The 21729-nt window shown below is 58.0% G+C and overlaps 1 protein-coding gene across 1 annotated transcript; it reads left to right on the forward strand.

Annotated features, from left to right (window-relative positions):
- Positions 1 to 2379: 2379 nt before the first annotated feature.
- On the forward strand, positions 2380 to 3079 carry LOC144265824 (zymogen granule membrane protein 16-like; the record flags this gene model as incomplete). Its single annotated transcript, XM_077818842.1, has 2 exons — positions 2380 to 2501; positions 2755 to 3079. Coding segments are annotated over 2 exons (447 nt in total), but the record flags the coding sequence as incomplete, so codon positions are not given.
- Between the last annotated feature and the right edge of the window lie 18650 nt (positions 3080 to 21729).

A 21729-nucleotide genomic window follows, 5' to 3' on the forward strand; every position in this document is an offset into this window, starting at 1 on the left:
ATCAGGTGCCAGGAAACAGGGTGTCGGCCATTCTCTGTGTCCAGACCCCTGCGCACACCTGCCCTCTAGGGCTCTGCAACGATCATACACCCTTACCCCACCCCCTAGATACTTAAGAACTGCATTGGGGAAACTGAGGCACCCCCACACTATTCAGAGGAAACATTAAGAACAGTCCGACTTCATCACAGCCCCCTACAGAGATCAGCTCTGCGACATCACCAAACCAAACAAACTTTCCCCTGGGTTCTCTGCAACCCAAGGAAAATAGATTTTCCTCCGTGCCTTTGGGAACCCAAACCCTGGGAGATTTTCCCAATGGGGCATTTGCAAGCCAAAGAAGCCATTCTGGACCAAACATCGCAGCTCTGGGCTAACGCAGGAGACCCCGTGATGTCCTTAGCTGGCACGTGGAGGTTTGAAGTCTATGCCCAGGCCTGCTGGGGCCATGTCCCGCCCTGGCTGATTGCAGCTGGCAGCTGGGAGCAGTTTCTTAGAACAAGGAGGTGAGAAAGTTGGATTACTATACAGCCAAAGTCAAACACAATCCACGTGTCTGCTGGCAAATCACCCAGGAACTGCCCTGGACACACGAGGAATATTAATCGCCTTGCCAGGAGATCCTTGAGAAATCACAAGTCTGGGCACTGAAGAAGCCTGCAATTTGCTTGACTGATCATGAGGTTTTTAAAAGTAAACATTTGTGTTGTTTGCCTTCTGGGTGGCGTGAGGGCCCGGGCCACCTGGAAGAATTCAGGCTTTGCCCTGGGGGAATTGGGAGCAGGACCTGGCCCTGCTGTAAACGGAGTCAGGGCTGCCTTGGGATCTCACTCCCCCAGGGTCAATCCGGAATCCCCCCCTCCACCCCCAATGGGGTCAGGCTGGGATTCGGGTCTCAGCTCCCCGTCGTCTGCTCTCTGACGCGCTGCCGTGCTATTGCATCGCATACCTGGGCTTGGCAGATGTGCGGGGTGTGGATTTGTTATCTTTGGCTGGGGATTTCCTGGGCATGACTCCAGGCCCCTGGGAGATGCGCCCTATGACGTGACACCCAGAGCGCTCCAGGCAGCTATATAGACGATGCTGAAGGATTCACTGGCCACTCCAGTTCCACTCCCAGAGAGATCCAGAACCAGGTAGGGGCGGTTCTGCTTTGTTTGACACACTGGCTGGCTCAGAGGGGTGGGAAATGGGACGTGGGGCCTGTCCCCTCTAGGGGGCACCTGCTCTGATCTGGCCCCAGGGCAGGAGACTGGCTGGCTCAGGGGGTGGGGAGTTGGACCTGGGGTTCCCAGCCTGTCACTTGTGTCCCGTACAGGATGCTGCTGCAAATCCTCATCGGGACTTTTGTCCTTCTCGCAAATTCGGTCTCAGAATCTGCCGGTGGGCAGAACAAACACACAGCCCTGCCGGTGCCCCTCACTCCCGACCCGCAGCCCCCTGCTAGCCCAGCCCTGCCGGTGCCCCTCACTCCCGACCCGCAGCCCCCGCCCCCAGCCCTGCCGGTGCCCCTCACTCCCGACCCGCAGCCCCCTGCTAGCCCAGCCCTGCCCCCCGCCCAGCCCTGCCGGTGCCCCTCACTCCCGACCCGCAGCCCCCTGCTAGCCCAGCCCTGCCCCCCGCCCAGCCCTGCCGGTGCCCCTCACTCCCGACCGCAGCCCCCTGCTAGCCCAGCCCTGCCCCCCGCCCAGCTCTGCCGGTGCCCCTCACTCCCGACCCGCAGCCCCCTGCTAGCCCAGCCCTGCCCCCTGCCCAGCCCTGCCGGTGCCCCTCACTCCCGACCCGCAGCCCCCTGCTAGCCCAGCCCTGCCCCCCGCCCAGCTCTGCCGGTGCCCCTCACTCCCGACCCGCAGCCCCCTGCTAGCCCAGCCCTGCCCCCCGCCCAGCCCTGCCGGTGCCCCTCACTCCCGACCCGCAGCCCCCTGCTAGCCCAGCCTTGCCCCCCCCCCAGCTCTGCCGGTGCCCCTCACTCCCGACCCACAGCCCCCTGCTAGCCCAGCCCTGGGCCCCCCCAGCCCTGCCGGTGCCCCTCACTCCCGACCCGCAGCCCCCTGCTAGCCCAGCCTTGCCCCCCACCCAGCTCTGCCGGTGCCCCTCACTCCCGACCCGCAGCCCCCTGCTAGCCCAGTCCTGCCCCCCACCCAGCCCTGCCGGTGCCCCTCACTCCCGACCCGCAGCCCCCTGCTAGCCCAGCTCTGCGCCCCGCCCAGCTCTGCCGGTGCCCCTCACTCCCGATCCGCAGCCCCTTGCTAGCCCAGCCCTCCGGTGCCCCTCACTCCTGACCTGCAGCCCCCCCCACTCATCCGCTGTATGAGCCGATCTCTGATCCCAGCTGCACCAGTTCCACTCTCTCGTTCCCGGCTTCCAGCCCAGGTCTGATTCTCCTACTCCGGGGAGTATGGCTCAGCTGTGGGGACCTCGTTCTCTTACTCCGGAGACCACCTCTGGGGCCCCATCACGGCCTTCCGGGTCTGGGAATATCCCAGCAAATTCATCAAAGCGTAAGTCCCGGGGCTGGGGGATCAGAGGGCAGCGGAAGGCACAGTGGGGCATGGAGGAGTGGAGGGTAAGTTCAGCGTCGTGGGGGTGGGAGGTCTGGGATTTGGGGAGCAGAGAGCGGGGACGGGGAGTCAGAGGCAGACACATGGGTTGGAGGAACAGAAGGGAGACTCAGTGGACAGGGAAAGGGATGGGGGTTTTGGGGTTCTACCCAGACCTTGGGGGGGCTGACTGTACCCTCTGATCTCCCCCCAGCCTCCAGTTCCAATTTGCTGGCACATGGAGCAAAATGTATCGCCCTGAGCAAGGCAAACATCACGAGGTGACCCTGTTCCGGGGAGAGGAAATCATGCAGATCTCCGGGAAACACTCCACCTATGTCTACCAGCTCATCTTCTCCACCAGCCACGGGCGCACCTTCTTCTTCAGCCAGTCAGCTGGGGAGAGCTTCAACGCCGTCCGTCTGGAGCAGGGCAACGTCCTGGCCTTCGTCACCGGCCACCACAACGGGGTGGGCATCACGGGCATCGGGATGCACTGGGACGTCTCCAGCTGGCAGGCGTTAAAACCCCACGCCTAGATCCCAGAGGTGGGGAATTCCTCAGCCTAATGGAGCCCATCGATTCCAGCAAAATCCTGTGGCGGGGTGTTCCCCTTGTTAACGTACCTCAGCATATGGCCTCTCCACGTGGCACTGTGGGGCTGTTTGCTTGCTGTGATTAGTGGCTTGATTTACTGATGCGCTCATTAAAATGATAAACCATCAATCTCTGCTTTCTCTTTGCACCCAGAACACGAGGTCTCTGTTTACATTTGGGTTCGGCCTGGGGGATGTTTCTACCTGGATCCCTCCCCCAGCACAGGGATGTGATCAGCTCTGGGGTGGAGCGCAGGGGCTGTTTAGCCAGGGACGCCTTGCGCGGTGCTCAGATGCGGCCACCTCTGGGATGGAGCCCAGGGGCTGTTTATACCCAGGGGCTGAGATCAAGTCGAGCTTAATCTTTGTAAACAACGCCAGACCTGCGAGTCTGAACATGCTTATTTAGTGCACTGAGAAGGTCATCAGGGAAATGTCTCCAGGGAGCCAGGTGGAAAATCTTCCCCTCAAGGGGTATTAAGAACAATCCCCACCCTGCATCACGCATAGCGACATAGAAATAGGAATATTTCGCTTCGGGCCTGGCTTCTCCCCAGCTTCCAAGCACACACTGGCCTGCCCAGTCTCCCGTAAACAGGTGTTTTGACCAAACGTAAGCAAAACAAACACAAGCGGTTCCCCAGCTCACTCTTCACAGCCAGCTCCGCTCGCTGCTGGCTCTGGCTCCGCAAGTCCAGGGCAACCTTCTGGGCACCCGGCCCCTTGCTCCAGGGCCCCACCACAGACGTCCTCAATCACCGCCCCCCCATCTCCTCCTCTTCTTGTGTTTCACCGCGTCTCTGGCCACCATGCACTGCACACCAGAGATGTGTGGGAGGGACACACATCTCTGAGGGGGGAGGTTGGGGGTCTCTGAGGGGGATGTTGGGGAGATATTGGGGGGTCTCTGAGGGGGGAGGTTGGGGGTCTCTGAGGGGGATGTTGAGATATTGCAGGTCTCTGAGGGAGGATGTTGGGGGTCTCTGAGGGGGCAGGTTGGGGGTCTCTGAGGGGGATGTTGGGGGTCCCTGAGGGGGATGTTGGGGAGATATTGGGGGGTCTCTGAGGGGGGAGGTTCGGGGTCTCTGAGGGGGATGTTGAGATATTGCAGGTCTCTGAGGGAGGATGTTGGGGGGGTCTCTGAGGGGGCAGGTTGGGGGTCTCTGAGGGGGATGTTGGGGGTCTCTGAGGGGGATGTTGGGGAGATATTGGGGGGTCTCTGAGGGGGGAGGTTGGGGGTCTCTGAGGGGGATGTTGAGATATTGCAGGTCTCTGAGGGAGGATGTTGGGGGTCTCTGAGGGGGCAGGTTGGGGGTCTCTGAGGGGGATGTTGGGGGTCCCTGAGGGGGATGTTGGGGAGATATTGGGGGGTCTCTGAGGGGGGAGGTTCGGGGTCTCTGAGGGGGATGTTGAGATATTGCAGGTCTCTGAGGGAGGATGTTGGGGGGGTCTCTGAGGGGGCAGGTTGGGGGTCTCTGAGGGGGATGTTGGGGGTCTCTGAGGGGGATGTTGGGGAGATATTGGGGGGTCTCTGAGGGGGGAGGTTGGGGGTCTCTGAGGGGGATGTTGAGATATTGCAGGTCTCTGAGGGAGGATGTTGGGGGTCTCTGAGGGGGCAGGTTGGGGGTCTCTGAGGGGGATGTTGGGGGTCCCTGAGGGGGATGTTGGGGAGATATTGGGGGGTCTCTGAGGGGGGAGGTTCGGGGTCTCTGAGGGGGATGTTGAGATATTGCAGGTCTCTGAGGGAGGATGTTGGGGGGTCTCTGAGGGGGCAGGTTGGGGGTCTCTGAGGGGGATGTTGGGGGTCTCTGAGGGGGATGTTGGGGAGATATTGGGGGGTCTCTGAGGGGGGAGGTTGGGGGTCTCTGAGGGGGATGTTGAGATATTGCAGGTCTCTGAGGGAGGATGTTGGGGGGTCTCTGAGGGGGCAGGTTGGGGGTCTCTGAGGGGGATGTTGGGGGTCTCTGAGGGGGATGTTGGGGAGATATTGGGGGGTCTCTGAGGGGGGAGGTTGGGGGTCTCTGAGGGGGATGTTGAGATATTGCAGGTCTCTGAGGGAGGATGTTGGGGGGTCTCTGAGGGGGCAGGTTGGGGGTCTCTGAGGGGGATGTTGAGATATTGGGGGTCTCTGAGGGAGGATGTTGGGGGGTCTCTGAGGGGGGAGGTTAGGAGATATTGGGGGTCTCTGAAGAGGATGTTGGGAGTCTCTGAGGGGGATGTTGGGGAGACATTGGGGGGGTGACTGGGTGCACCAGGCCCTTTGAGGCCCCCTTGCTGGAGGCCTTGCAGTCCTGCCACCCCGCCCCGAAAAGGAGCCGTGAAGGTGGTTCCTCCAGGCCTGCCTAGAGCGGCTGCAGGGAAGCAGCCAATCAGAGCGCAGCAGGTCCGTTTAAAAGGCGCTGGAGGGGCTGCGTGGGTCAGTTGCTGGTTGGGGCCAGAAGGGCGAGGAAGACTCGGAGACTCCCCGGGCGAGGCGGCCTGGGAGCGGCCCTGCTCAAGCAGGGCGCAGACAGAACTTCAGCCTGGCGGTCAGGCTGAAGAGGAAGGGGCTACGCGGGAAGTGGCCCAGGGAAAAGAGTGGCAAAGGAGTTAAAGGAAGCAGCTCAGGGCTGCTATTTGTAGACTCCCTGGCTTGGGAATCGCAGTAGTGGGTGGGTCTCGGTTCCCCCATGGGCAGGGTGGCCAAAGCCCTGAGAAGGGGACAAGCTTCATTTAGAAGCCCAAGCACAGGGCTGGAGTTTAAAGGTCTTGGGGATTGTGCTGAAGATCTTTGAGAGGGCCAACCATTTGTTGGACTTCCTTACCCCAGGAAGGGGACTGACCTTGAAGAACATAAGAATGGCTATACTGAGCCAAAGCAATGGTCCAGCTAGCCCAGTACCCTGTCTGCCAACAGTGGCCAGTGCCAGGTGCCCCCGAGGGAATGAACAGAACAGGGAATCATCCAGTGATCCATCCCCCGTCACCCATTCCCAGCTCCTGGCAAACAGAGGCTAGGGACACCTGGAGCAAGAGGTTGTATCCCTGCCCATCTTGGCTAATAGCCATTGATGGACCTATCCTCCACGAATTTATCTAGTTCTTTTTTGAACCCTGTTACAATCTTGGCCTTCACAACATCCTCTGGAAAGGAGTTCTGCGGATTGACTGTACGTTGTGTGAAGAAATACTTCCTTTTGTTTGTTTTAAACCTGCTGCCTATTAATTTAATTCAATGACCCCTAGCTCTTGTGTTATGAGAAGTAGTAAACAACACTTCCTTATTTATTTTCTCCACACCAGTCATGATTTCATAGACCTCTATCATATGCCCCGTAGTAGTCTCTTTTCCAAGCTGAAAAGTCCCAGTCTCATTAATCTCTCCTCAAACAGCAGCTGTTCCATACACCTAATAACTTTTCTTGCCCTTTTCTGAATCTTTTCCAATTCCAATATATCTTTTTTGTGATGGGGCGACCACATCTGCACGCAGTATTCAAGGTGTGGGCGTACCATGGATTTATATAGAGGCAACATGATATTTTTTCATATTATCTATCCCTCCCCTAATGATTCCTGACATTCTGTTTGCTTTTTAGACTGATGCTGCACGTTAAGTGGATGTTTTCAGAGAACTATCCACAATGACTCCAAGATCTCTTTCTTGAGTGGTGGTAACTCATTTAGACCCCATCATTTTATGTGTAGAGTTGGGATTATGTTTTCCAATGTACATACTTTGCATTGACCAACACTGAATTTTATCTGCCAGTTTGTTGCCCAGTCACCCAGTTTTGTGAGATCCTTTTGTAGCTCTTCACAGTCTACTTTGGACGTAACTATGTTGAGTCGTTTTGTATCCTCTGCAAATTTTGCCACTTCACTGTTTGCCCCTTTTCCCAGATCATTTATGAATACGTTGAATAGGACTGGGCCCAGTACAGACCCCTGGGGACACCACTATTTACCTCTCCCCATTTTGAAAACTGACCATTTATTGCTACCCTTTGTTTCCTATCTTTTAACCAGTTACTGATCCATGAGATAATCTTATCTTATCCCATGACAGCTCACTTTGCTTAAGAGCAAAGGAGTCTCCTGGCAATAAGAACTGATAAGGCTAAGCGTCTCCAGGGAGAAAGCACAGGGACAGGTCCTGTTGGACCTTTGTTACCCCGGAAGGTGTTCCTTCATTTGTTGAGACTGTGTGACTTAGCTGGAGGGCTGAGCCGCTGAAAACCTGCCTGATGAGGCCAACAGGGGGCACTGCAAGCAGAGAGAGTGCAGGTTCCCACCCAGCCGACAGGAGGCGCTCACAAGAGGTGAGTGTGTCCTGTCACTGTGTCTCTGAGAGGGGATATTGGGGGATCTCTGAGTGGGGAGATGTTGGGGGGGGGGGTGTTTGCAGAGATATTGATGATCTATGAGAGGGGATGTTGGATGTGTCTTAGCAGGTGATATGGGGGAGGGGGTGTCCCTGCGGCATAAATTAAAGTGGAGTAGCTTTCCCACGTAGACCGCAGGGAGTTTGCTTGCCCTCATCCACCAAAGTCACAGGTGAGTTGACAAACAAACCAGTGAGATGGGAGGTGGCAGGATCAGAGACTGATCTGTCAAATCCATTTCATTGCATTGCCAAATCTCATGATTTTATTGCTAGTCTTGGATTTGTTTTTCCCCCAAGTTACATGATTACAGGGAATCTCAGATTGACTATTTTAAAACAGTTAGTTTGGAGTAGACCTGGCTGAATCAGCAAAAAATGCAGATTTTGTGACCCTGCAACACTTGGCAAATTCTGGCACCCAGCCCCCACCCTCTAGCCACGAGACCCCACTCCCCTCCCAGAGCTGGGGATAGAGCCCAGACGTCCTGGCTCCCATCCCCCCCTGCCCCCCACCACTAGATCCCACTCCCCTCCCAGAGCTGGGGATAGAGCCCAGGACCCCGGGCTCCCGTCCCCCGCGCTCTAACCACTAGATCCCATGTTTTACATTCTTGTGTGGTTTTCCACTGTTTCTCACAAACCGCTGGAGCCTGGATACTAAATGGACTGAGGCCTAAAGTGGAAGACAGAGGAGATTTGGCAGATGAAGAGCTCAGTTTTCAGCTATCAGGAAAATAGGATTGCTTTATTGATTCCAGCGGAGCTAGGGCCCATTGACCCCAGCTGGGGGTCTGGCCCCACTCACTCCAGTGGAGCGACTATCACAATGCCTGCAGCATCCCCCCGTGCATGGCCAGCAGGGACCTGGCCTGCGGACTGACCTGCCAGAGGGGGGCAACGTAACAGCAGGGGCCAGGAAGACCTGGTGAGTTACGTGAAAGGAAAAGAAGATGAGCTTTGTGGCCTCCTCTGTGTATAGGGGCGAGTGAAAAATCTAGCTGCCCTCGTATGTATTAATTTGCTGTGTACCTCGTTCTTGGCTTTCTGGTGTGTATAACTAATCTGCAGTTTGGGGGGATTTCCCGGGGGTACCACTGCTGGCAGAGCTGGTCGAGTATCCGGATCGCCGGCGGGAGGAGTCCTGAGCGCGACAGGGAGCCCTGCCTTGGCAGAATGACCACGCACCTCAGATGGTTGCTCCTGAGTTTGTACCCTCAGAGGCACCAAGGTTGCATTTTTCGGTTTGCCAGCAGAGCAGCGTCGGGCGGGGCTGTGGCTAGTCCGAGACAGCTTTGTTGTCTCCACAGTAAAACTAAGGAGTTTTATTCTGGTAAAAAAGCCCCCCCCCCTTTTTTTTTTTTTGCTTTTTTTTTGCACCACTTTGGTAAACAGAAAAAGGCCAGTTACCCCAGAATAAGCCTGTCCCTGCTGGGGATATAACTCTGCTGGCGTCATTATACCAATATAATTAGAGCGGTAATATTTTTCCATGTCGACAGGTCCTCGGGGAAACTCTGACACATTCCTAGGTCTTGCCTGCACAGGAAATTTAATCCAGATTAACTAAAGTGTGCAATTAAAGAGGTTTACCGAATCTGGATTCCACCGTGTGTGGCCACTTTCACGCGGTGTACAAGTGGCCTTCGCTTCCAAAGTGAATGAAATGAAACCGAATTAAGGCCACTTTCATTCAGAAGGAGGCTGTTGGCAGGAGGAGTGAAACCAGTATAGCCACAGCGGTATGATTGTAACAGCAGAGTGATGCTGGGAATTTTCCCCATGTAGACAAGGCGCTAATCTGTGCATCTCTCCTCCCTGCTCTGTGTTCTCTCCGGCCCTCTGTCTGCCTCATTCCTGTTGTTTGCTGGGAAGAATTAAAGCCCCCTACTCCGATTTTCTTTGAAAGGTACCCCTGGCTCCTTCCCGCTTTCTCCTCCCACCCTGCCATGTCCCCAGCCGTGTTGGGGCTGCCCCGCATTCCCTCCGATGGGTTCTGCGAATGAGACACTCAGACCCCCAGGATCCACCTCAGAGACAACCCCCCCCCAGCGGGACTCTGAGGGAGGATCCTGGGGGGGCTCTGAGGGGGATATTGTGCTGGGTGGCGGCTCAGGGCTGTGGGGGGGCCAGGGCCAGATTAAGCTTTTGTGGGCTCGGTGACAAACATATTTGTGGGCCCCCATGGGGGTAATGGAGCACAGTGCAGGGAGGTCGCCCCCTGGAGTGCCACAGAACCCCCCACCCAACACCCCCTGATTCCCTATGCCCTGCATGCCCCAGGCCCACTATGCCCAGTGCCCCCCCACACTCCCTACCACAGCTGCCCAGCATGCCACAGAACCCCCACTGCCCAGCACCCCAAAACACACAGATCTCCCCCTGCCCACTACCCAGTGCCCTTCCCCACAACCCCTCACTGCCCAGCACCGCAAACCACATAAACCTCCCCCAATGCCCCTCACAGCCCAGCGCCCCCCACTGACCCCTCAGAGACCCACTCCCCCACGCCTTGCCCCCCCGGGGACCCTGCTGCCTCAGGGCTGAAGTGAAAATGTCACAGAGGGAGTCATGGATTCTGTGATTTCCATGACCTCCGACAAAATCTTAGCCAGATTTACAACCTACATTGAAATGAATCTTCCTCTCCCTTTCCCTCCTACTGCTAGACATTTGACATGAGCTAGCGAGTTAGTGTGTGTGTGTAGCCAGGACTCCTGAGTTCTCTCCCCGGCTCTGGGAGGGGAGTGGGGCCTGGTGGGTGAGAGCAGGGGGCCTGGGAGCCAGGACTCCTGGGTTCTCCCCATTTCTCCCGATTTGCTGTGTGACGTTGCCAATCCTGGTGATTTCATCACAACCCTAATCCCCTCCCTGCTCGGTCTCCCCTGGTAAAGCAGCTCTCAATCTTTTTGGACTCCTGTGATTTCCAGCTCTTCTGCTTTCCTTTTACATTCTGAGAAACCCTGTCTTTGGTCCCCACCCATGTTACAAGGGAGAGGGACTCTCTTTCCCTGCTCCCAGCCGAGGTAACAGAGCCGGCGGTGGGCTCCGGGTAAAGCTTTTCTCTGTGTCCGTGTCTCACTACGTCCCCCAGGAATTGAAACTAGAGGGTGTTCGAATTTCTGAGCGGGGAAGGGCAGAGGGGAGGTTTGGAAAATGATTAAATTGGCAACACTGCATGATGTAGGTAGTTGACCACTTGCCAGGGGGCAATCGGGGAATTCAGGGGGGATCTACTCAGGGGGTGGGGGTAGAGAAATCCCTGTCCGTCTGTTTGGAAAACGAAGGCTGAAAATGGTCCGGGTTGCCTAGGATCAGTAGCTGGGGCCAAACAGTCTGAGCGCACTGACATGAGGGTGGTGCAGGTGTGTTTTCTGGCTGAGTCTGACACCACCCTTTCCACTGGGGAAGTGCAGGCAGCGATAGACCCAGGAGTCCTGGCTCCCAGTCCCTCCCCCACACTAACCCCCAGACCCCACTCCCCTCCCCGAGCATAGAACCTAGGAATCCTGGCACCCAGACCCCCTCCTTTAACCCACTAGACCCCACTCCCCTCCCAGAGCTGGGGATAGAACCCAGGAGTCCTGGCCCCCAGCCCCCTTTCCTCTAGAGGTGCAGATTGAACACCAATGAAAATTAAATCTCAAACTGTTTGGTTTTGTGATGTCTGGCAGGTCAGGATTTCAGATTAGGATTATTTTGGAGGTTTCATGGCTCAGGTGCATTTAAATTCTCCTCCTTGGTTGCATTAAAGGGCTGCCATGTTTTTTTTTTTTTTTAAATCCCCATATCTGAATTTACTTTCCCTGCTTTAATTACAAGCATCCCTTACAATTATCATAGCCAAGAGATCAGCAAGGAAAAAATCCCCCTGTATTCAGTTTTTGCATTTGATAGCACTTTGTACCCTGTCGGCTTGAAGCTGCCTCCCACAAAGCCAGCTTTCCGGTGTGAATGTGAGTTAATGCTGTTGTGCAAAAGGGAAGTGCCATTCTGGGCCGCAAAAAGAACAGGAGGACTTGTGGCACCTTAGAGACTAACCAATTTATTTGAGCATGAGCTTTCGTGAGCTACAGCTCACTTCATCAGATGCATACCGTGGAAACTGCAGAAGACATTATATACACACAGAGACCATGAAACAATACCTCCTCCCACCCCACTGTCCTGCTGGTAATAGCTTATCTAAAGTGATCATCAAGTTGGGCCATTTCCAGCACAAATCCAGGTTTTCTCACCCTCCGCCCCCTCCCCCACACAAACTCACTCTCCTGCTGGTAATAGCCCATCCAAAGTGACCACTCTCTTTAAAATGTGTATGATAATCAAGGTGGGCCATTTCCAGCACAAATCCAAGTTTTCTCACGTCCTCTGTGAGATGGGAGGTAACTGGCCGGCTGGGGAGCCCTCAGCTGGAGGACTGTGTCCGGTCTGAGGACCGCTCTTGAATAAAGAGGTGGACAAACTGGGGAGAGTCCAGAGGAGAGCAACAAAACTGTCAGCGCGTTGGAAAACATCTCTGAGAAACGTAGGGCTGGGAGGGACATTGAGAGGTCATTGAGGAAGTCCAGCCCTCTCGCCCAGGACCATCCTGTGAGCTTAGATCTTCAAGGAGCTGTCCACAGCGCCCGGGACTGTTTTCCTGTGTTTCCTGTTAATCGAGAACGGGAATAGTTCAACGTTGTCCCTCCATGGTGCATGACTTAATATCTGAGGGAAGCCGGTTGAAGTGACAGGTCACCACTGGACAGTAGCAAGCTGTGAAAGAAGAAATAGGCAGCCCGTAGTGGTAAGGAGCCCGGTGGAGCCCGTGAGTTACCATACAAAGGTCTGATCCTTTCTCACAGCCACTGCAGCTGAGCCCTTATGTTTCGGCTTGTTTTAGATGGGAAGCATGCTTTGAGAGAGACGCTAGAGGCAACAGACGTTGGTCCAGTAGAAGAGATTCCTCACCCACCTTGTCTCTTTCACATCCTGGAACCAACACAGAGCAAAATGTGTTTTGTCAAGCCTTAGTGAAGAGCTTTCATGCTAAACAGAAACTGACGGTTTCTGTGAGATCTGGTGACTACAGGCAGCTGCAAAACCGACTTACAAGGGAAATAAAGTTTTCTCTTTTCGCACAAAGCTTTAAAGCTTTGTATTTCCTTAAAAGATGGGGGAGCCTGGGGAGGGGAGTGTTATTGGTAAATATTGATTTCAAGCCCCCCTCCCAAATTGACACATACTTCCATTGATGATGATCCAAATTCATAGCTAGGCAAAGTAAGACAAAGTTTTAACTTTTTGAATCTCAGCGTCTACTGTCATTAGCTAATTATTGTCTGACCTCCCACATTACTTCCCGTAATTGTGAAAATTTAAATAGATTAATGGGGAAAAACATGCTACAAACTAAATCAAGATAATCTGTCACAATTATGCACAAATGAATACTGAATTCTGCCACGCCGATCTATAAATTACAGTGTGAGTGCAAGGGTGTATTTAAATTTGTATCCGTCCCTCGCTACACCCTCTCAGCTGGGAAGAACCTGGCATGGTTCTTCTAGAGAAGGGAAGGCTGAGGGAGGCCTGGAGAATAAACTTCAGACTTGTCAAGGGCTGTTATAAAGAGGACAGGGATTGATTGATCTCCATGTCCAGCGAGGGGAGGGCAAGAAGAATGGGCTTAGTTTGCAGTGAGGGAGATTTAGATTGGAAATTAAGGAAAACTTTCTAGCTTTAAGGCTATAGTAACAACTGTCCAAGGCACAAGGCTGCAGGGCCCATCAGAGCTGAGCCATGGGGTTCACTGGTTGCAAACGCAGAGGCTTGGAAATCGGCTGCAGGCTGTGCGTGTCAGAGGCTGAGAGACAGGAGAAGCAGTTGTGAACGCAATCTTGGGAGGAAGCAGAGACAAGGCTTCTTGGGCACAGAGCCTGCTGGAGGGGCAGGCGTGGGGATTTCTGAGTGTGACAAAGTGGGATTGTTCTGTAATATTTGTATGATCCCTGTGTGGGCCTCAGTTTCCCCTATGCGTTGCATTGTTACAGGAATTGGGGTTGGGGGTGGAACAGCCCAAACTTCAGCAATAATCTCAGGCATGTGGAGCAACAAGGTTATAAACTGACGAGGGTCTGTTTTAATAGATGTATTTGTTACATCTGCCTTGGATTTCCTTGTTAAAGGCTGGGAAAGTCCCCGTCGGGGTGGCTGTGTTTGGCTTTATTTGTACACTGCTTGGTCTGGCAGAACTACAGTTTGATTTCTCTCTCCTCCCCCAGTTCCGAGATGTCGCAGCCCCTCTGGCTGGCCGCCCTGGTCACCATCTCCCAGGCTCTCCAGATGTCTATGGTGCAGCACGTCAGCCAAGCAGCGGTGAGTGCCCATCCCATCCTCCGGCACTAACATCAGGACACTCCGGCTGACTGGGAAGCACTTTTGCGCCTCAGTTACTAACCACCAATTCCTGCAAATTATAAAGTGACAGCAGGGAGCAATTGGGGTATTCAAGTGTTACCGTAGTATAAATGTTTCCTATCATTGAGGACTCCTTGATTCTATCCCCAGCTCTGGAAGCGGAGAGGGGTCTAGGGGGTGAGAGCAGGGGGGCTGGGAGGAAGGACTCCCGGGTTCTCTCCCGGCTCTGGGAGGGGGCTGGTCTGAATTATTAACAAAGTCTTTATTTCTCCCAAGAGCTCAGTGGTCATTGGAGTTAAATCAGCGCTAACTGAAAAACACAGCATTTTAAACAAAAACAAGGAGTCCGGTGGCACTTTAAAGACTCACAGATTTATTTGGGCATAAGCTTTCGTGGGTAAAAAACCCATCTGAAGTGTTTTTTTACCCACGAAAACTTATGCCCAAATAAATCTGTTAGTCTTTAAGGTGCCACCGGACTCCTTGTTGTTTTTGTGGATACAGACTAACACGGCTCCCCCCTGATACTTGACAGTGTTTTAAACAGTCTGAGCACAATGCTTTCCCCTCCCAGGCCTTGTCTACACAGGAAAGTGTTCTCAGCATAACTTAAGATGCGACGGGTCCAGTTATCCCAGTTGTATGTGGGGGGGACACGAAGTTTGTTGTGGATCTGCGGCTGTTTTCAGTGGAGCGTACGTCGCTTGGCAACGGCTTTCGGCTAGATTGAGAAAAGGCCGCTCTTGTGCTGGTGGCTAGACCAGTGTCCGTGTACTGGTTCACTGCAGCTGGGTTATTAGAGCTGGACAAAGCTTTTGGTTCCCACAGCGCCCCCTGCTGGGCGAGGCCGGGCTGGAGCAGCCAGGAGCTCCCCCCACAGCGCCCCCTGCTGGGCGAGGCCGGGCTGGAGCAGCCAGGAGCTCACCCCACAGCGCCCCCTGCTGGGCAAGGCCGGGCTGGAGCAGCCAGGAGCTCACCCCACAGCGCCCCCTGCTGGGCAAGGCCGGGCTGGAGCAGCCAGGAGCTCCCCCCACAGCGCCCCCTGCTGGGCAAGGCCGGGCTGGAGCAGCCAGGAGCTCCCCCCACAGCGCCCCCTGCTGGGCAAGGCCGGGCTGGAGCAGCCAGGAGCTCCCCCCACAGCGCCCCCTGCTGGGCGAGGCCGGGCTGGAGCAGCCAGGAGCTCCCCCCACAGCGCCAGCGCCCCCTGCTGGGCGAGGCCAGGCTGGAGCAGCCGGGAGCTCGCCCCACAGCCAGCACTCCCTATGGGTTGTGAGGCACATAGATCTGTATTCCCTTGGGCATTAACCCTTTGTGTCTGCTAGGTACCGCTGATCCGGTATGGCGATCTCCTTCCCCTGGACCCAACGCAGCCTGGGACACAAGTCCAGAATGGATTCAACAGCACGTCGTCTGTGCTGGCGAGGTGTGTGGGGCTGGGAACGTTGGGGGTGTGACCTGGGGCACCCCTCACTGAAAATGCCAAGATCAGGGCAGGCTGCGAAAAGGAGAGCAGATGATTCTCCCCATCCTGGAGGTTCACGTTAAAGTTAGACTCACCAGCCAGTCACAAACTGCGCTCCTAACCCCCCCATGCCGGTTATCAAGAAGAAAAAAAGAAATCACACAGCCCCCTTTCATTGGTGGTGGGTATTGAAAGCCAGGGTAGGCTAAGCCTCCCCTAACCCAGGCTGTGGCCCTGTCCATGCTCTGCCCCAGGGCCCCACCCTCGCTCCCCTTCTCCCCTGAAGCAACTGGGGCCTTGGGCAGAAGGGGCAGGGCCAGGGTCTAGCCTCCCCAGAGTGGGATTCACCCGCCAACCATGCTCCCTTTATTGCTGTCAGGGTTCCCTCCCCACTCTGAACTCTGGGGTACAGATGTGGGGACCCGCATGGAAGACCCCCTAAGCTTATTTCTACTAGCTTAGGTTAAAACTTCCCCAAGGCACAAATTCTTTGCCCTTGGAGGGTACGCTGCCACCACCAAGTGATTTAACAAAGAATCAGGGAAACGACCACTTGGAGTTCCTATTCCTGCAAAGTATCCCCCCAAGCCCTTACACCCCCTTTCCTGGGGAGGCTTGAGAATAATATCCTCACCAATTGGTTATAAAGTGATCACAGACCCAAACCCCTGGGTCTTAGGATCATAGAGAAATCAGTCAGGTTCTTAAAAGAAGGATTTTATTTAAAAAAAAAAAAAAGGTAAAAATCACCTCTGTAAAATCAGGATGGAAAATAGCTTTACAGGGTAAAAAAGATTCAAAAACACAGGAGAACTTCCTCTAGGCTTAGTTTCAAAGTTACAAAAAACAGGAGTAAACCTCCCTCCTGCAAAGGAAAAATTCACAAGCAGAACAAAAGATAATCTAACACACCTTGCCTGGCTTTTACTTACAATTTTTGTAACATGAGAGACTTTTAGGATGGTTTATAGGAGAAGGAGCTTTCTGACCTGATGCTTCTCTGCTTCCCAAGAGAACACACAAAACAAAGCCTTCCCACCCACCCCCAGATTTGAAAGTATCTTCTTTCCCCATTGGTCCTTTTGGTCAGGTGCCAACCAGGTTATTTGAGCTACTTAACCCCTTACAGGTAAGGAGGAACTCTAGGCTATTCTTAGCTGTATGGGTATGACAATTGCATTCCAGTTCTCTGGCCCCCAATCAGCACCGGTAAGGTGAGAAGTTATCTAAAAACTCTGCTCAATATATACAAAATGTTCTTCCGACCCCAAAGGGCCAGCCACGCTGCCAGGTCGATATTAGTTTGGATCTTACCCAAGATACCAACCCGCCGGCCAGTCCTTTAGTGTCTAAAACTAAAAGTTTATTATAAAAAGAACAGGAAGAGCAATGTGAAATGGTAAAGCCCCCAGATACATACAGAGATTTCCAAGTCCATAGATCAGATTCTTTGCAGCACTGGGGACTTTGCTGGCTTGAAAGTCCCCCTGGAATCACCCACCGCTGGGAGAGGCCAGTCAGTCCTTGCTCAGAGCTTCAGTTTGTAGAGAAGTGAGCAGGGCCGGATTAACTTTTTATGGGCCTGGCTCCAAACATATCTGTGGGCTCCCATGGGGCAAGGTGCAGGGGGGCAGATGGCCAGTCTTCAGAGCGAAGGGCGGGCTGGGGGCAGTGAGGCACAGCATGGCGGGAGCAGCCCCGCTCCACACAGCCCAGCAGGAGGGCCCTGTTTACAAACCTGCAGCTGCCGGACACACACTGGCCTGCCCTGGCCTGTGCTGCAAGCATGCCCTTTCCCCTTGAGGGCGGGCCCGCACCACAGCGCCCCCCTGCCCAGTGCCCCACCCTTATGCCCAGTGGCGCCATGGTAAACCCGATACTGGAAGGGAGTCCAGAGGCGGGAAGCAGGATTGGAAACAAAATGGAGAAGATGCAGCTGCCTGTTCTGTCCTTTGCCATGTGGTTTGTGCTTCCTCTGTCCCAAACACAAGCTTGCGGCACGGGGGCATGGAGAAGCCCCGCAGCCCCCTGTGCACAGGCCTGTCCCTACATGTCCTGCTGGCTCCTAGCTGCATCCCTCGGCCTCTCTCAATGGGTCCATGGTACAGCTGATGCCCCTGGATGGGCCATGGGGCAGGCCAGGCAGGGCTGGTGCCAATCTGTCCGGGGGTGTCACCCTGACCCACAGCACGTGTTCGGAAATACAGATCTACCCCACCTACCTGTAACCCGCCAGACACGGGTGATACGTACATATAAAGGTGATTATCCTATTTAGCGAATTATAACTTTTCCACTGATCCCTTACAGGGCATATCTGGTAAGATTCATTGCAATTTTATAATAGTGCTATCATAAAGTGTCTCACGTATTCCGTGCAGCGTCACGGGAGGCATGGGGTGGGCTGTGCGGTCCATGTCCAACCCCTCTGATGGGATCCCCCACTTCCCTCCCCACAGAGTGCAGGGCTTGCCGCGACGTGGGACACAGCTAAGCACCGAGAGGCAGCTGGAGGTGGACACCGCCCTGGAGGAGGCGATGCGGGCTGGCCCCTGGGAGCCTGTCCAGGGGGTACGGAGTGGGGAACTTGGGGAGCCAGGCATGGGGGCAATTGGCTAATCAGGGGCCAGGCAGGACAGACGGAGGGAGGAAGCCAGGAATCAGGAGTGCCTTGAAATGTTTATTTTTCCCATCAGAAATGTGTGGATGTTGGACACGAGGATGTCATAAGGACGGAGGGCTTGGAGCAGAGAGGGCTAGAAGCCAGGACTCCTGGGTTCTGTTCTCATATACAATTCCTTTCTCATTCGTGAGCTTTATTTGCATCTGTAAAGTGACCCACCTCTGTGGGGGGGTGACCCTCGGGCTGTGCTGGAGGTACCCAGGAAGTCCTTTCAGGCCATGGGGTGATAAGGGCTGGGGAAAGCTGGAGAACGGGAGACAGACCTAGGCCGTGTCCCGGCAGTCCGGATACACTGGTTCTGCTTCTGCCCTGTGTGTTTCCCTACCAGCAGGTCGGCGCCGGAGAGCCTCTTCACAGCCCTGCCCCACCTCTAGTACCCTTCTGCATTGCAGTGGGTTTGGGTTTGGTAATAGCACGGTATGCTGTGGGTATCTGCCTTGCTGGCCTCTCTGTCTTCCCACTCCGTACCCACCCCAGCCCTGCCGGTGCCCCTCACTCCCGACCAGCAGCCCCTGCCCCCCCAGCCCTGCCGGTGCCCCTCACTCCCGACCCGCAGCCCCTGCCCCCCCAGCCCTCCCGGTGCCCCTCACTCCCGACCAGCAGCCCCTGCCCCCCAGCCCCTGCCCCCCCAGCCCTGCCGGTGCCCCTCACTCCCGACCAGCAGCCCCTGCCCCCCCAGCCCTGCCGGTGCCCCTCACTCCCGACCAGCAGCCCCTGCCCCCCCAGCCCTGCCGGTGCCCCTCACTCCCGACCAGCAGCCCCTGCCCCCCAGCCCTGCCGGTGCCCCTCACTCCCGACCCGCAGCCCCTGCCCCCCAGCCCCTGCCCCCCCAGCCCTGCCGGTGCCCCTCACTCCCGACCAGCAGCCCCTGCCCCCCAGCCCTGCCGGTGCCCCTCACTCCCGACCAGCAGCCCCTGCCCCCCAGCCCTGCCGGTGCCCCTCACTCCTGACCTGCAGCCCCTGCCCCCCCAGCCCTGCCGGTGCCCCTCACTCCCGACCTGCAGCCCCTGCCCCCCAGCCCTGCCGGTGCCCCTCAGCCCCTGACCCCCAGCCCCTGCTCCCCCAGCCCTGCCGGTGCCCCTCACTCCCGACCCGCAGCCCCCTGCCAGCCCCGCCCTGCTCCCCCCAGCTAATGCATAGCCACCTCAAACCAGGTTACCCCGATTAAGTTCCCCATCGGGCCAGGCGCTGCATGGACCCTGGCTGAGATCAGGCCGCACGGACCAGCCCCTTCCCAGGCCGGGACGTGGTCTGTGGCGTGGTCTGCACAGACATCGGCAGCGCGCTCCAGGCTGTCCCTGTAAGGCCGGGAGAAAGGGAATCGAACGGGAGGGACTGCCCCCCCCGTCACCTGTCGCTGGGACCAGGGCGGCTGGGCCGGCCCCTGTGTCCCCGCACTGAATTCAGGGGGGCCGCGCCGGAGAATTGCCGCAAGGCGCCCTGGGGCACGGATGGCCCTGCTGCGTGGCCCGGGGCGGGGTGGCTCCGGCTGGCCAGGCTCCGTGCTGGGGGTGGCGGGGGCTGAGCATGAGGGTGGGCTGTGCCCAGATTAGCATTTCTACGGGAACCATCTCTGGCCGGGCCGGCCGGCCGGGGCCTCGGCTGGGGGTACACAGGCCCGCCTTCGTCCAGGCAGGGTCAGCGCAGTCCGGACCGAGAGCGGAGTCGGGGCAGGTCCGTGGCATTCGCTGAGACACTGTCCCCTGCGGAGACGGTGCTAGACGGCGGAAATGCCCGGCTCCGTCTTCCTTCAGAAGGATTCTGCCCCCCACAGCTCCAGGGCGGGGCTAGGGGGCGCCGTGCCGTGGGTACTGGGCTTGGGGCTCAGCAGGGGGTGCCGGGCTGCAGGGGGCAGGGCGGGGGCTCAGTGGGTGCTGTGCCGAGTAGGGTGAGGGCCCCCCCCTCCAGGGAGCAGGGCGGGGGCTCAGTGGGGGCGCTGTGCCGAGTAGGGTGGGGGGGGCTCAGAAGGGGGTGCCGGGCTGCAGGGAGCAGGGCGGGGGCTCAGTGGGGGTGCTGTGCCGAGCAGGGTGGGGGGGGCTCAGAAGGGGGTGCCGGGCTGCAGGGAGCAGGGCGGGGGCTCAGTGGGGGCGCTGTGCCGAGTGGGGTGGGGGGGCTCAGCAGGGGGTGCCGGGCTGCAGGGAGCAGGGCGGGGGCTTAGTGGGGGCGCTGTGCCGAGTAGGGGTGGGGGGGCTCAGCAGGGGGTGCCGGGCTGCAGGGAGCAGGGCGGGGGCTTAGTGGGGGTGCTGTGCCGAGCAGGGTGGGGGGGGCTCAGCAGGGGGTGCCGGGCTGCAGGGAGCAGGGCGGGGGCTTAGTGGGGGTGCTGTGCCGAGCAGGGTGGGGGGGGCTCAGCAGGGGGTGCCGGGCTGCAGGGAGCAGGGCGGGGGCTCAGTGGGGGTGCTGTGCCGAGCAGGGGGGGGGCTCAGAAGGGGGTGCCGGGCTGCAGGGAGCAGGGCGGGGGCTCAGTGGGGGCGCTGTGCCGAGCAGGGTGAGGGGGGGGCTCAGCAGGGGGTGCCGAGCTGCAGGGAGCAGGGCGGGGGCTCAGTGGGGGCGCTGTGCCGAGTGGGGTGGGGGGGGCTCAGCAGGGGGTGCCGGGCTGCAGGGAGCAGGGCGGGGGCTCAGTGGGGGCGCTGTGCCGAGTAGGGGTGGGGGGGACTCAGCAGGGGGTGCCGGGCTGCAGGGAGCAGGGCGGGGGCTCAGTGGGGGTGCTGTGCCGAGTAGGGGTGGGGGGGCTCAGCAGGGGGTGCCGGGCTGCAGGGGGCAGGGCGGGGGCTTAGTGGGGGCGCTGTGCCGAGTAGGGTGAGGGGGGGGCTCAGCAGGGGGTGCCGGGCTGCAGGGAGCAGGGCGGGGGCTCAGTGGGGGTGCTGTGCCGAGTAGGGGTGGGGGGGGCTCAGCAGGGGGTGCCGGGCTGCAGGGGGCAGGGCGGGGGCTTAGTGGGGGCGCTGTGCCGAGTAGGGGTGGGGGGGGCTCAGCAGGGGGTGCCGGGTTGCAGGGGGCAGGGCGGGGGCTCAGTGGGGGTGCTGTGCCGAGCAGGGGGGGGGGCTCAGAAGGGGGTGCCGGGCTGCAGGGAGCAGGGCGGGGGCTCAGTGGGGGCGCTGTGCCGAGCAGGGTGGGGGGGGCTCAGAAGGGGGTGCCGGGCTGCAGGGAGCAGGGCGGGGGCTCAGTGGGGGCGCTGTGCCGAGTAGGGTGAGGGGGGGGCTCAGCAGGGGGTGCCGGGCTGCAGGGAGCAGGGCGGGGGCTCAGTGGGGGTGCTGTGCCGAGTAGGGGTGGGGGGGGCTCAGCAGGGGGTGCCGGGCTGCAGGGGGCAGGGCGGGGGCTTAGTGGGGGCGCTGTGCCGAGTAGGGGTGGGGGGGGCTCAGCAGGGGGTGCCGGGTTGCAGGGGGCAGGGCGGGGGCTCAGTGGGGGCGCTGTGCCGAGTAGGGGTGGGGGGGGCTCAGCAGGGGGTGCCGGGCTGCAGGGAGCAGGGCGGGGGCTCAGTGGGGGCGCTGTGCCGAGTGGGGTGGGGGGGCTCAGCAGGGGGTGCCGGGCTGCAGGGAGCAGGGCGGGGGCTCAGTGGGGGCGCTGTGCCGAGTAGGGTGAGGGGGGGCTCAGCAGGGGGTGCCGGGCTGCAGGGAGCAGGGCGGGGGCTCAGTGGGGGCGCTGTGCCGAGCAGGGTGGGGGGGGCTCAGAAGGGGGTGCCGGGCTGC

The sequence above is a fragment of the Eretmochelys imbricata genome, chromosome 6 (genome assembly GCF_965152235.1).
Source record: "Eretmochelys imbricata isolate rEreImb1 chromosome 6, rEreImb1.hap1, whole genome shotgun sequence".
Lineage (NCBI taxonomy): Eukaryota > Metazoa > Chordata > Testudines > Cheloniidae > Eretmochelys > Eretmochelys imbricata.